General features: G+C 44.9%; 1 protein-coding gene across 4 annotated transcripts; it reads right to left on the bottom strand.

Moving 5' to 3' along the window:
* Positions 1 to 643: 643 nt before the first annotated feature.
* Positions 644 to 10,009, bottom strand: gtpbp1 (GTP binding protein 1). 4 transcript variants are annotated; one of them, XM_053490798.1, is made up of 13 exons: positions 9,928 to 10,009; positions 9,491 to 9,845; positions 7,454 to 7,565; positions 7,168 to 7,348; positions 6,280 to 6,628; positions 6,077 to 6,200; positions 4,156 to 4,270; positions 3,852 to 3,996; positions 3,221 to 3,403; positions 2,979 to 3,114; positions 2,719 to 2,897; positions 2,018 to 2,203; positions 644 to 1,182 (listed from the first exon to the last, which is right to left on the bottom strand). In XM_053490798.1, exons 2-13 carry the CDS (start codon positions 9,671 to 9,673, stop codon positions 1,084 to 1,086), a joined length of 1,992 nt encoding a protein of 663 aa, XP_053346773.1. In that variant the 5' UTR covers positions 9,674 to 9,845; positions 9,928 to 10,009; the 3' UTR covers positions 644 to 1,083. The 4 variants fall into 4 exon arrangements, with proteins under 4 accessions (XP_053346773.1, XP_053346774.1, XP_053346776.1 ...); XM_053490799.1 differs by having other exon boundaries at positions 9,924 to 9,993; XM_053490801.1 differs by lacking the exon at positions 9,928 to 10,009 and adding an exon at positions 1,538 to 1,576.
* Between the last annotated feature and the right edge of the window lie 4,861 nt (positions 10,010 to 14,870).

Below are 14,870 nucleotides of genomic sequence, written 5' to 3'. Positions count from 1 at the left end.
TGAGTGTGAGCCTGTGAGGGGTACGGGTGATTTTCAGAGCGTTGGTTCAGGAGGTTGAGACATGAACACGAGTTGGTGTGATTTTCATATCCCACTCCATCTGAGGCTCTAACTGTGAGGTGGAGAAACCTCCAGAGCAGCGAGGGTTCTGATGGAGAGAGAGATGCTCTGTGTGTGTGTGTATTAAGGGGACAAATCCTGGTATTAAATATCCACCCTGGTGTTTATAAAACCACAAACACTGAGCACTTGGGTTAAAGATCTTCAAATGATGGAAAACGAAGGAACCCGAGGAACCTGACTGAGATTCGACTCAATGCAGCTTTATCTCCAAAATTCTTAATGAAACGTCTGTCTGAATCCCATTGTTTACTGACGTCATGAGATCCACAGCTGACCAAACAGCAGCTTTAATTAAACTGATTTAAACACACACACACACTTCTGCATTTCTTTTGTTTCTGCTCTCTCCATCCATCTGTAACTCCCTCTCTCTCTCTGTCTCTCTTAAATCATGTTTCTTTAAATAAAAATAATTCTGTTGGTTTTATTTCTTGGTAAACACTTATGTGTGTGTGTGTGTGTGTGTGTGTGTGAGAGAGAACCGTGAACCCTGAGGATTTACAGTCACGACTCCTGACCATGTGATGAAACACTTTATTTTATCAGATGATCATCATAAACCTTAAACAGAATATTATCTACAAAGGTTACTAGACCGAGTTTAGTCTGTGTGTAACGTCATGTTTTAATGCAGAACAGATTGACTCTGACTCGAGGCAGCGCCGCTGAGGCTTTCAAACAAAATGGAGGGGAAAGAAAAAAACAGTAAAAGAACCATCATGCAGTTTCTCTGCTTCTTTCATACGAACTTTAATAAGAACGACGTAAAGCTCTAAGGACACACGACTCAGTGTTTAGAAGTTGAACTGGACACTGCGTGCTGGTTCCGTGTGGTTCCGCGTGGAGGAAGCGGTGCCGTGGTCCGAGGTTAAAATAAAAGCCGGAACAGACGAGTGGTGGAGGCAGCTGCCCGATTCTTCTAAAAACTACAAAACTGCGTGTGATGGAGTGAGGCGGGGTTTAACAGCCTCCGACTGCACCAGCAGGGGGCGCTGTGGCGTTCGGCTGGCTTTTACCCTTATGTCTCTGCCCACCTCGTCGCCTGCCTCCAGACTTTGGCTGGAAAGAGAGAGAGAGAGAGAGAAAAAAACAAACACAAAACAAGATGTAAAACGTGCGCTGTGAACGTCTCGTTACCATGGAAACCACAACCAAGGCATTAAAACAAACACCTTCTGACCAATCAGAATCTAGAGCTGATATTTAATGAATATTTATGTTGTTTTTATATAAAATTAGAGTCAGTGTTGTCCTGTGTGATGTGAAATAGGACACCAGTTCAGAAGAGTTTCTGTTAAACACTGAGAGAGAAACAAACAAACAAACAGCGCTCTCCTCTACAGCCCGAGTCTGTCGCTCATAAAGGACGGATGTAGAGGACCTGAGGAGTGTAACACGAGACGTCTCACTTTACCTTGGAGTCTTTAGTCTGAGTGTCTTCGTCTCCCTCAGTCTGAGACCGTGAGCAGCAAATAAACAAACAAACAAGGGAGGAGGGGACAGAGGGATGAGTGAAGGTGAAGGAAACGAGGGAACAATACAGGGGATGAGAGGAACAAGGGATCATGGGATACGGAGAATGAGATGCGGGGAACGAGGGGAAAGTGGGCGGAGTTAAACATGAATAATAAATAATAAAACAGGAGGATTTGGAGGAAGGAGAGAAAACAGAGAGGAAGTGATTAGAGTTACATTAACACAGACTGTAAAGTGTGTGTGTGTTCTGACCCTCACACACTCCGACTCTTACCTCTGTGTGTGTGTGTGGGTGTCAGAGAGATCAGACTTTAAAACCGTCCAGATCAGACACATCAGGTCACGTCTCTACACTAACGTTTCACCAAAATCAGAAATAGAGTTACAGTTCTGTCTTTATACTGTGTGTGTGTGAGACCTGCTGTATAGCGGCGGTGGAGACGGAGGCGGTGCCGCCGGCGGCGGTGGGCGTCCCGGTGCTGCTCGGCGTCTCCTCCCCCCCTGCCGTCTGCCCCTCCTCCCTCTTCGGCGTCTTTTTGGTCGACTGCATTTTGATCTGCGGAGGTTTAGAGTTCGACGGCTGATTATTTGTCGACTGAAGAAGCTGCAAAAAAATTATAAATATTAAAACTCTGCACATCAGCGCTAATTAACATATTTTAATTTATATTTAAGTGCTAAAATACTGGGAAAGTGAATTACTTCTTGTTAAAGTGTCCCTGAATCTGTAAAATAAATCTATCGTCGCTGATTTTTACGATGAAAATAAAAATGAATGTGAGTGGCGTAATCATCTTATTTTCATATTTTTTCTCTTTTACTTCATATATAGATGTACACACACTGTAGCTCTGTGTTACTATGACAACCACTCTCTGCTCAGGGGTAACTTCATCTAGGTTAGCTCGCTAGTTTAGCTCACGCTACAGCAGTGTGAAGGTTTCAGCTATGACATCACCGTCTGCTAATCATTTGCATATTCAAATACTTAATTTGTTTAGTGAAAGCACAAAATGAGGTCATGTAGCTCCGCCCACAAATCAGCTCTCAGTCTTTCCTCTGAATGGAAACTTTAAATCCCGCGACGAGAAGCAGCAGCCCCGTGTGTGTGTGTGAGACCTTGGTGATGGTGCCCACAGCCTTGGTCCTGCCCTCCCTGAACACCAGCCTCTGGTCCACGTGCAGGTACTCTGGTGTTTTGATGAAGCGGAAGTGGACCGTGGCCTTGTCCCCTGTCCGTAAACAGTCTCGGTTCATCGTCAGGATCGTCGCCGTCTGTCTGATGCTCCCACAATGCACTGCACACAGAGTGGACACAGGTCAGAGTCAGGTGACTAGTGTGACCCCACTGTGTGTGTGTGTGTGTGTGTGTGTCTCACCCATGGCCTGGTATCGTGGGGAGATGGTCGTCGGGTGATGGAGCACCAGGATCTCTGCCTCAAACTCCCATGATGCCTGAGGGTTTAACCGCGGCGACACCATCACCATCCCTTTCCTTATAGACGAGCGCTTTATCTGAAAGACAGAGAGAGAGAGAGACACAGGACGGTATGAGGACACGCCCCACCCACACTCACACGGAGCCCTATAGGTTTTAAACGGTAGCTGTTGAAGTCTGAACCTTTTTGAGAGCGAACGACGCCGTCTGTCCTCCTCGCACCTCCTTCACGGGCATCCGCTTCCTGTGGATGGATTTAACGGCGATGGGGATGAAGGCACCGAGGGGGTCCGGCCCCAGCAGCATGGTGTCGTTCAGACGGATCAGCCCTCGTAACGTCGTCCCCGACACTACCGTCCCCACTCCCTAACACACACACACACATGAGCCATGAGCAATAAAACACATTTAATCCTTTTCATCAACTTTTATTTTAAAGTGTTTTTTCCAGAATCCACGCGTCTCTGAGTTTGTATTAACGCTTTTATTTTTAAACTGAAGGTCAGTTTAATTAAAGAAGACACACTTTAATTAAATATGGTTTTAAACGAAGCGCTGAATATCTCCAGTAGGGGGCCCCAGTATGATTACAGTGGAAATAAACTGGACTCGGCTGTGGAGTGAAACACACTCATAGATGTTCATCATCTTCATCTTCATTTTCATCATCATCATCATCATCATCACCATCACTTGGACTAACATGAAGGTTCAGAGAAACTCCACAGTGTATAACAAGGTACAGAAGATCATCATATATATACACGCACACACACACACGCGTACACATACACACGCACGCACACACACACACCGGTACAGAGTAGGTGTCGTCTATCTGGAACTCGGCCGGCTCGTCATCTTTAAACGATGTTCTGGAGGACAGGAGGTTCAGGAACATCTTCAGTAGGTCCATGTTCTCACCTGTGACGTTCGATATCTGGAAAATCGGACACATCCTGAGACACACACGCCACACACACGCACACACACATGCAACACACACACACACAGACAGAGACAAGGGTTAAAAAGAGCTGGTGTAGAGATTTACCAATTGCCTTACAGGATCTTGTGTGTACATGTGTGTGTGTGTGTGTGTGTGTGTGTATACACACCTCTCAGAGCTAAAGTTGGAGGCGGTGACGATGACATCATCTTTATTCTGCACCAGCACCGGGATCTTTCTGCAGCCGGGAGACTTCAGTAACCTCTGGAGCAGCTTCAGGGTCTCTGTCAGACCACAACCAGGGGTTTAGTTAGTTAACCCGGGAGGGGGAGTTTAGTTAGTTAACCCGGGAGAAGGGGGTTTAGTTAGTTAACCCGGGAGGGGGAGTTTAGTTAGTTAACCCGGGAGGGGGAGTTTAGTTAGTTAACCCGGGAGGAGGGGTTTAGTTAGTTAACCCGGGAGGAGGGGTTTAGTTAGTTAACCCGGGAGGGGGGGGTTTAGTTAGTTAACCCGGGAGAGGGGGGGTTAGTTAGTTAACCCGGGAGGGGGGGTTTAGTTAGTTAACCCGGGAGGGGGGGGTTTAGTTCGTTAACCCGGGAGGGGGGGGGTTTAGTTAGTTAACCCGGGAGGGGGGGGGTTAGTTAGTTAACCCGGGAGGGGGGTTTAGTTAGTTAACCCGGGAGGGGGGTTTAGTTAGTTAACCCGGGAGGGGGGGTTTAGTTAGTTAACCCGGGAGGGGGGGTTTAGTTAGTTAACCCGGGAGGGGGGGGTTTAGTTAGTTAACCCGGGAGGGGGGGGTTTAGTTAGTTAACCCGGGAGGGGGAGTTTAGTTAGTTAACCCAGGAGGAGGGGTTTAGTTAGTTAACCCGGGAGGGGGGGTTTAGTTAGTTAACCCGGAGGGGGGTTTAGTTAGTTAACCCGGGAGGGGGGGTTTAGTTAGTTAACCCGGGAGGAGGGGTTTAGTTAGTTAACCCGGGAGGGGGGGTTTAGTTAGTTAACCCGGGAGGGGGAGTTTAGTTAGTTAACCCGGGAGGGGGAGTTTAGTTAGTTAACCCGGGTAGGGGGGGTTTAGTTAGTTAACCCGGGAGGAGGGGTTTAGTTAGTTAACCCGGGCGGGGGGGGTTTAGTTAGTTAACCCGGGAGAGGGGGGGTTAGTTAGTTAACCCGGGAGGGGGGGTTTAGTTAGTTAACCCGGGAGGGGGGGGTTTAGTTAGTTAACCCGGGAGGGGGGGGGGTTTAGTTAGTTAACCCGGGAGGGGGGGGGTTAGTTAGTTAACCCGGGAGGGGGGTTTAGTTAGTTAACCCGGGAGGGGGTTTAGTTAGTTAACCCGGGAGGGGGGGTTTAGTTAGTTAACCCGGGAGGGGGGGGTTAGTTAGTTAACCCGGGAGGGGGGGGTTTAGTTAGTTAACCCGGGAGGGGGGGGTTTAGTTAGTTAACCCGGGAGGGGGAGTTTAGTTAGTTAACCCAGGAGGAGGGGTTTAGTTAGTTAACCCGGGAGGGGGGGTTTAGTTAGTTAACCCGGAGGGGGGTTTAGTTAGTTAACCCGGGAGGGGGGGTTTAGTTAGTTAACCCGGGAGGAGGGGTTTAGTTAGTTAACCCGGGAGGGGGGGTTTAGTTAGTTAACCCGGAGGGGGGTTTAGTTAGTTAACCCGGAGGGGGGTTTAGTTAGTTAACCCGGGAGGGGGTTCAGGACTGAGATGCTACATACGTACAACATCAATTACCAAAGCTAGCTAACGGCTATACATAAAAAAGCCCAAAAAAAAGAGACAAAAAGGCACCAAAACCCCAATATAAAGTGTCCACGCTAACAAGAGCAACAGCACATCAGCACCACTCTGGATCACGAGCGGCCGCTGTGCGCTACAGCCGCGCCGCCATTAGCTCTGACTCGCTAGAGCTCACAAGGTCGCTCACAAGGTCACAGCTGCCTCACTACACTGGCTTCTACTTGCTAGGTTAGCATTAGCACAACGTTAGCGCTAGCCTTCATAAAAATAATAAACCAAAAACCTCGTCACTGTGAACAGACCAGCGCTGTCCTGGAGCTGTAGAGTACACAGAGTGTGTGTGTGTGTGTGTGTCTCACCCTGCAGGATGTTAGCAGGACACATGTCTATCTTGGTGACGACCACAAACACAGGCACGTTGAGAGCCAGCGCTAAACCCAGGTGTTCTTTAGTCATGCCAACTATACCCGCGTTACTGCCCACCTGGAACACACACACACACATCAGAAAAGTAACACAACACTTCACACACACACATAGACACACACACAGACACACACACCATGAGCATGCAGAAGTCGGGCAGGTGGCCGGTCATGCCGAACACGGTGGTCTTCAGGTACTTCTCGTGTCCTGCGAGGTCGATGAAGGTGATGACCTTGGAGGACTTCTCACAGATCTTGGTCCAGTCCAGACTGCCGCCGTGGCTGTCAGGTTTGTTGACGACGTGGCCCTTGCGGTCGAAGCCCAGGATGTCGTTCCCCACGCTGCTGGTGCGGCCGCTCTCCAACTCGTGCTTGTGGCGGAAAAGTTTCTGACGAGCGAAACCTCGACCGTTATCCAGCTCTCCGTGTGTGAGCACGCCCAGGAGGGTACTCTTACCCGCATCCACGTTCCCTACCACCGCCACCCTAAAGAGGGAGAGAGACAGAGAGACAGAGAGAGAGACAGAGAGACAGAGAAGGAGAGACAGCAGGTGAATGTGGTGGCCTTCTAGTGAGCTGATCTTCAGGATCCCAACATCATTTAAATGCAAATATATCTAGTAAATGTTTTTATTTTCATAATGTATGAAATATCACTCTCCACCTGTCTCACTCTTCACCTGTCTCACTCTCCACCTGTCTCACTCCAAAGTAATTATAAAACATTCATTATAATATACATAACATCAGTCCGAATTTTAATCTGAATCATATTATGTACACACAAACAAAACTGAACCAACAACAACAACAAAAAATTACATATATATATAACATCAATATTAACAACAACTATCTGAACAGTAGTGATAATAAATTTACCCCCCCTATCTCTCTCTCTACACCCCTGTCTTTCTCCCTCGTTAGTTGCCGTGGTGATGTCCACACCCAGTCCTGGTATGAGGATGATGAAGATCAGTGTGTAGGGTCTCAGGGTTGTGACATCAGCTCGAGTCGGCGCTCACCTGACCTCCAGGAAGTCGGCCTCGCCCACGCGGCGTCGGATGAGGTAATCTCGCACCTGGCCGCCGCTCTCGGCGCGCTCCCTCAGGAGGATGAGGTCCGCCTCGATCTGCTCGCACAGGGACTGCACCGTGGCCACCGACGCCTCCATGTCGCTCTCGTCCAGCCCGTACTCACCTCCGTCTGACACAGGAAGGGGAACACGCTGGTGAGCTCCGGCCCCTCACTCCGCTCCTCGAGTTTAAGGAGAAGAGTAAAGTGTACATGGTGCAAGGGTTACAGTCTCACCTGAGCCCACGCCCACCACATAGATGGTCTCTCCACAGCCCTCGTCCATCCGCTCACGCAGCTGCCGCAGCAACGAGTCGTACTGCTCTCCGTTAGGACTGACCAGAGCCAACTGTCCAACACACACACACACACACACACACATGTAAAATGGTCAAATGGAATGTGTCTTGAACCGGTCTCTATCTGAAGATAAGATCTGTGTCACAACAAAAACATCAGTACAACGTAAAAGTCACAGAAACATTCAGAGTCTGTTATTAGAGTGTGTTATAATACCGTTATTAAAACACATTCTAGAGTTACAGACGTTTATTATATTACGCAGTTTTACACTCGAGGTCGTTCTGTTGTACTGAATAACAGGGGAGACAGTAGTGTTAAACTCTTAGTGATACTCTGTAGGCGACAGGTGATGAGGAGCTGGTGGACAGTCCTGAAAACTCACCAGATTTACTGTATATTTACACTTATTACACTTTAGAATATCAGCTCCGTTAACTTCAGGGTTCTGGGGTCAAATCCCAAATAGTGTTAAATAAAAAGCTAGTGCACTATGTAGGGTGTACACTCCCTTGTTCCACACAGTGAGTAGTGCCCTTGATCAGGGGTTAGAGAGGGATTTGGGATTCAGCCTTGTGTTAGATGCTAGTTAGCTTTATAGCTAAGCGTTAGCCGTAAACAGAACGACACGGACGGTTCAGAGGTGATTGAGAAGGACTTAGAAGTGATTAGTGCAGAGGCGGCGTGTTGTTTAAGACGCCATAACGTTATCAGATGTGTGTTCTTACTGAAAGTGCTTCTGTGACTGGGTGTGAATGTGGGTTTAGTCAGACAGCTGCTCTCTCCTCAGTACTGCGGACCGTACAGACCTACTCTCACCCACGCTGAGACACACAGTTAGTGTCATTAACCACTGGACAACACCTGGGACACGCCCACTCATACACAGAGTTACACAATGCTGTTACTGTCTGTTATCAGCACCCATGGAATAACGCCTCTCGTCCAATCAGATTACTCGCTCAGAACTAAGTGTTGTATAATTAATAATATATAATGGTAATAAATCACAATGGAACAAAATACTTCATTCTGAAGTGATTTTTATCGTTGGGGTAAACCGTTATTGGAGACGGTATCCCAGGGTCACAAATCGACTCAACCCTCCATTACATCACACAATAACAATGCAGAAAGACACACACAGGGTAAATGTGCAGCTGTGAGAAGATTATTTTAAACCAAGTTGTCAATTTAGTTCAGCATTAATGTTTCTCTAAACACACAAATTTACTTTTCTGTCTGTCTCCTTTCCTGTCTCATCCTCTCTCTCCATGTCTCACCCTGTCCCTGTCTCACCCTCTCCCTGTCTTTCTCTCTCCTCCCTCCCTCTCCCTGTCCCTCCTCCCTCTCCCTGTCTCACCCTCTCCCTGTCCCTGTCTCACCCTCTCCCTGTCTCTCCTCCCTCCCTGTCTCACCCTCTCCCTCCCTGTCTCACCCTCTCCCTGTCTCTCCTCCCTCCCGGTCTCACACTCTCCCTGTCTCCTGCCTACGTTGCACTGGTGTTTCATCAGTACAGTTCTAACAGGAGTGACAGGTTTAGTGGGCGTGTCCCACTTGGAGAACTCCCCCCTGGTGTAAGTGCACTAGAGAGGGAACAGTAAACAGTAAGATTCCCCCTGAACACTTCTCTCCGAGTCCACTACACAGACATTTGGGACTCGGCCCTCTCCCTCTCTCTTTATTAAAATAAATAAATAGGGCCTGTCCCGCCTGTGAGAGTTTATAACGCGTTTGTTAATCAGTAACTGTCATATAAAAGATCATATAATCTAACATCATGTTTTATTGTATACTGAACTCTCCTGCTGATGTAATTACTAGAAACCGGACCAGCCGGTGTATCATTTAAAATAAACAGATGTATTTATTTACAACTGTAAACTATGTACTAATATTCTGAGAGACTTTTGTACAAATCCGAGCTTCGCGCTAAATGAAAGCAGCGCGCGGCGTGAGGCCTGGTCCGCGTACCTTACTGGAGAAATCCCCGGTCTCGCCGTTGAGCGTCTCGCCGTCCTCGAAGCACTCCGCCTCGGCGTCCTCCCCACCACAGCCCCGGCCGGCCGGAGCGAACATGCTAGCAGGAACCAGAGACTCGGGGGCTGACATTAACCCCGGGTTTATACCGGGCTCGGCCGCCGCCGTCGACGCCATGTTTCAACCAGATGAGGTTTTTTATAAGTATAATAATAAAATCTACAGGTAAAAACAGGAGACTGCAGGCGATGCGGTTTAAATTCCAGCGCTGAGGGAGAAAAGCCGCGCAGCCGCGTTAGGTCCTCACACTGACAGCTGCTGCTGCACAGACTGCGATACAAGCCAAGTCCTAAAGTACACACACACACACACACACTCAGTAACGCCGTGAGTGTAAACTACATACTGCAAATCCTGACAAACTTACACACCGGGAATCCCTCCGAGTCTCAGTGTTTATTAGACAGACCCATACAAACAGCTAGCATGTGTAGTTCATCCAGGGACACGCCTCCTCATTACATATTCATTAGTCCGCGGCTGTACTAGCCAATCCTGAACTTGCGTCACAATCCACTTCCACGTGACAGCCAATCAGAGGCGGCGTGGCTTTCTTTCAGTGACGTAGACATTTCATACTGTAAAGTCTTTCTTTTATTTATGATTCTTACATTAATTCTTTATCCCTATTTAATTGACTATTTTACAGACAGTTATCTGATTACTATGAGAGTGTACTGTATTATTAACACCTGAACCGTGACGTCATACATTCAGCTAATATATGTTTTGAATGGATCGCGCGCGCGCGCGCGCGTTTGTGAGGAAATGAAAACAAACACAGCACAGAGGTTTCCGTCCAGTCAGGTGACTTTCATCAGACATTACGTCATCAGGTCTGACCTCCACACATCACCCTGATTTATAACAAAACAACAAAAAGTAAAATGTAAAGATTGAACACCACGCAGCCGAGTCCCAAACAAAAATATAAATCAACCTAATATATATTAAAAACAACACAATAAAAATGTTATGAGTATAAAATCTAATACATTTTATTGCTATACGTTATATATTGATACATATTCAATTCAATTCTATTTTATTATCCCGCAAAGCAGCTGTTATCATACTAATATTAATATAGTATTAAATATAACCTCCTTTATGACTAAATAAGTGGTAATGTTTTCATTTAAGTGGTGAATCCTCAGTGTCTCTAAATGAATTCAGGTCATAATCTTATTAAAGTTCCATTTCAGTAAATTAAACCTTTTGCATTAGTTTACTCTTCCTGACTCACAGCTCCATAGATACTGTTGTTACAAACGCGCTGCATTGTGGGTAACTGCGTAGGTTGTAGTGACGTCAGGGAAACAATGGACATTAGCTGTAATTTAGATGTTTAATTAAGTTATGCTGTAATTAGCGTTTTATATATTAAAACTTTCATTTTAACCCCAAATCTAATGAAACTCAGTGCTGCCCCCTGCTGCACAGCATCAACATTACACAGCTCTCACGGCTACTCGGCTCTAAGTATGAGTAATAAACATAACAACTAATCAGAGGTGGGTAGTAACGAGTTACATTTACTTGAGTAACTTTTTTTTTATGAGAAGTTTTACAGCGCCCTAGTTTTACTTTTACTTTGAGTAGATTTGTGAAGAAGAAACGCGACTCTCCTAACCGTTTATTCTACACATACACGTCATGCAGCCGGTGAGCTACCACGTGACTGTTTCACCAATCAGACGCTCAGACGCAGCAACGATAATCACATGACTCCGTTTGACCAATCAGCTGCAATAACCACATGTTAACACGGTGTTCTATAAATGTTTCCTACCTGTGAATCCGTCCTACATACGCTGCGCATGCGCAAACAAAGTTTCTGCATCTTTAATTTCGCGGACCGCCCATAAATCCAGGCCGCTAGAGTGCGATCTCGCGCTTAGTCTCCTGCGGGGAGTCTGGAACACTGGTGTCGTTTTGTGTGATTATATGTTCATTTTATTTATATATATATATGATGTTACTTTAACAGTCTACGAATATAAAAGTATATTTCAGTACAGAATTAATCGTCAACCCACGTGTTGTAAATGTTTATGCATCACAAGAAATATGATGAATCCCTGCATTATATATATAAAGCATGTTTCACTTCCGAAAGAACAGCTTCATACTGAGGTGTTTTCTCTATCTGCCAAAACAGACACACACTTCAGCATATATACACGGTGTACTATATAAAAAAAAAAAAAACATTACATTTAAAACAGTTACTCAGAGCTTGAGGATCTTTTCACCGAAGACTTTTCTCCTCTTACTTGAGTAATATTTTAGATGAAAACTTTTTACTTCTACTTGAGTTATTTGGAAGTACCGCTACTCTTACTTGATCACATTGTTTGGCTACTATACAAACCTCTGCAACTAATATAACTCTAATAAACGCTCCCCGCTTAGTGTTTAATTGATCACACGGAGGCTCTGTGGTTACTATGGTGACAGCTGACCTGCTCGTGCCCATTATCACTGTTGTCCTGTGGGAACTAGCGATGAGCAGTATGAATAAAGAACCTGTATGTCCTAAACACATATACACTCAGCAAAAAAAGAAACGTCCCTTTTTCAGGACTGTGTATTTCAACAATAATGTTGTAAAATTCAAATAACTTTACAGATCTTCATTGTAAAGGGTTTAAACAATGTTTTCCATTCATGTTCAATTAACCATAATCAATTAATTAACATGCACCTGTGGAATGGTCGTTAAGACCTTAACAGCTTACAGAAAGTAGGCATTTAAGGTCACAGTTCTAAAAAACGCAGGACACTAAAGAGACTTGTCTACCGACTGTGAAAAACACCCAAAGAAAGATGCCCAGGGTCCCTGCTCATCTGCGTAAACGTGCATTAGGCATGCTGCAGGGAGGCATGAGGACCGCTGATGTGTCTAGGGCGATAAATCGCCATGTCCGCACCGTGAGACGCCTAAGACAGGGAGACAGGAAGGACGGCTGATCATCCTCGCCGTGGAAGACCACGTGTAACAACACCCGCACAGGATGGGTACATCCGAATATCACACCTGCGTGACAGGTACAGGATGGCCACAACAACTGCCCGAGTCACACCAGGAACACACAATCCCTCCATCAGTGCCCAGACTGTCCGCAATAGGCAGTCCATGAGGAGGAGATGCACTGCAGTACTTCAAGCAGCTGGTGGCCACCAGATACTGACTGGTACTTTTGATTTTGAGCCTCCCTTCATTCAGGGACACATTGGGAAACATTTTTAGTTTATGTCTTATGGTGTTGACTCTTTTATTGTTCATACAAATATTTACACATTAAGTTTACTGAAAGTAAAAACAGTTTTTTGCTGAGTATATATACAGTAACACATAAAGAAACTGAAGCAACATGTGGTGGGAGAAGTCAGACATGAGAGATGTTTGTTGTGTTGTTTGTAATTCTTATAAGGCACTCACTTAAAGGAAAATGATTACAGATAAGTAACTCGCTCCCTGGTATAACGATCACACGCGCACTTTAAAACAGACCAGTTGAAAATTAGAACGTAAATGGCGTCAAACTAAATTGTTAGTATTTCAAATAGCATGGAAGGAGAGCATCTTGGGCCCGTATTCACAAAGCTTCTTAAGACTAAAAGTTGCTCATAGTGATGAAAGTCTAAGAAAATATTTTAAAATTATGACATTTTCTCAGAATGTTCCCCTAAATTTAGGACTAAATCTTAGTAAAGATGAAAATGATTAACAAAACATCTTAGACCTAAAAACAGCTTCTAAGGTAAAAACTGTTAAAAGTTCTGTATATAGTGTAGTAGGACTTTTAAAAGGCTTAAGAGATTCTATGGCAGAGATATAGAAATATTCTCCAAACACTAAACACTAAAAGTAAACACCGCTCTTCTGTCCAATTTGGTTTTCTTGTTGTTTTACTTCCTACCTTCTCTCTCGTATTGTTGGCTACGTACCATCCAAAAGTACAACTTAAACAGACTGTCCTGTAATCATGTAAACTGGCGAAAGGTGAGAGATTTTGCTTCCATAAATCTGAAATGTATTAAAAGTAATAAAATCAGTATGGTAAATAAATGTACCAACTTTAATATCATTACTACTGCTTTAAAACTAGACACATTTTCAGCATTAGGCTGTTTTAATTAACTTTAAGATATTTAGCCTATAACAGAAACTTTGCATAAAGTAGTCTGCATTATGATTAAACAATTTCGTTATATACAAACATTATGATTTCACTGTCTGTTCTATTATCATATATTCTATCTACACAAAGAGTGCATTTCAAGACCTTTACAGATTTTTTATCAACCAATCACAGTCCAGTTGCTACGTCATCCCTAGCAACGAGGTCGACCACGCCCACTCACAAATATAAAGGGTTTTGTACTTTCCTTACTCAGAGTTGTTCTGAAAAGTTTCCTAAATCACTTTTAGTCTAGGACTCCCAGTTAGGACTTTTTAAGCTGAGATAGGATCTCTCTGAGAGAATTCTAAGAAGCTTTGTGAAAACGGGCCCAGATCTATAAAAAGCTCCCTGTGCTGCTAGGTCAATGTCTGCACTTTTAAAGAAACTAAAAAGATAATTCTAGATTTTTATTTAATATAATAAATAATAACGTTCTCTGAGGACTCGTGACTGCAGTCTCTCGACAGTTCAGGACTGGAGTTTCCTACAGTCTACCTGAGCCTCCAGGAACGAACTGGACTCCATATGAACTTCTCCACATCTCCTGTTCTACTGAACTTCCAGCCTCCTAACACACAGTATGAGTGCAGATCAATCCCTGCTATCCGTTATCACCCAGATGAGGATGGGTTCCCTGTTGAGTCTGGTTCCTCTCAAGGTTTCTTCCTATTACCATCTCAGGAAGTTTTTCCCTCAGCACCGTCACCCTCGGCTCGTTCATCAGGGACTATCTGATAATTCTGATTCACACACACTCACATCTCATACACATTTCCATAATTTTTGGCTGTGTAAAGCTGTTTTGCGACAATGAAAATAGTTAAAAACGCTTTAAAAATAAAATGTAATTAATTCTGTGAAAATTAACACACATGATGTGAATGCAGTATTACTTGTAACATTAATTGTGCTGCTTGGTGTTGTCGGATCTACTTGCTACGAAGTAATATGTTCACTAGATGTCAGTATAATGACGCCTTAAACGAAGCCTGTAGGTTTGGAATCTTCTTCACCTGAATAACAACATAAATCAAACCTGAAGACAAGAACTGAGGTGAACTAGACTGGAAATAAGATAGATAGATGATAGATAGATGGCGGCGAATGCTGATGCAGCGGCTTCT

The sequence above is a fragment of the Clarias gariepinus genome, unplaced genomic scaffold, assembly GCF_024256425.1.
Source record: "Clarias gariepinus isolate MV-2021 ecotype Netherlands unplaced genomic scaffold, CGAR_prim_01v2 scaffold_32, whole genome shotgun sequence".
In the NCBI taxonomy this organism is placed as follows: domain Eukaryota; kingdom Metazoa; phylum Chordata; class Actinopteri; order Siluriformes; family Clariidae; genus Clarias; species Clarias gariepinus.
The sequence above is the reverse complement of the archived record's forward strand: the minus strand, read 5'-3'. Positions and strand labels throughout refer to the sequence as shown.

Excerpts from the sequence above, each read along its gene's own strand:
- gtpbp1 (XM_053490801.1), bottom strand. The coding sequence starts at position 9,673 with ATGGCGTCGACGGCGGCGGCCGAGCCCGGTATAAACCCGGGGTTAATG. Across the intron at positions 2,898-2,978 it reads CCCACGATACCAGGCCATGG|TGCATTGTGGGAGCATCAGA; the intron begins GTGAGACACACA and ends CTCTGTGTGCAG. Across the intron at positions 1,183-1,537 it reads CTCAGACTAAAGACTCCAAG|CCAAAGTCTGGAGGCAGGCG; the intron begins GTAAAGTGAGAC and ends CTCTCTTTCCAG.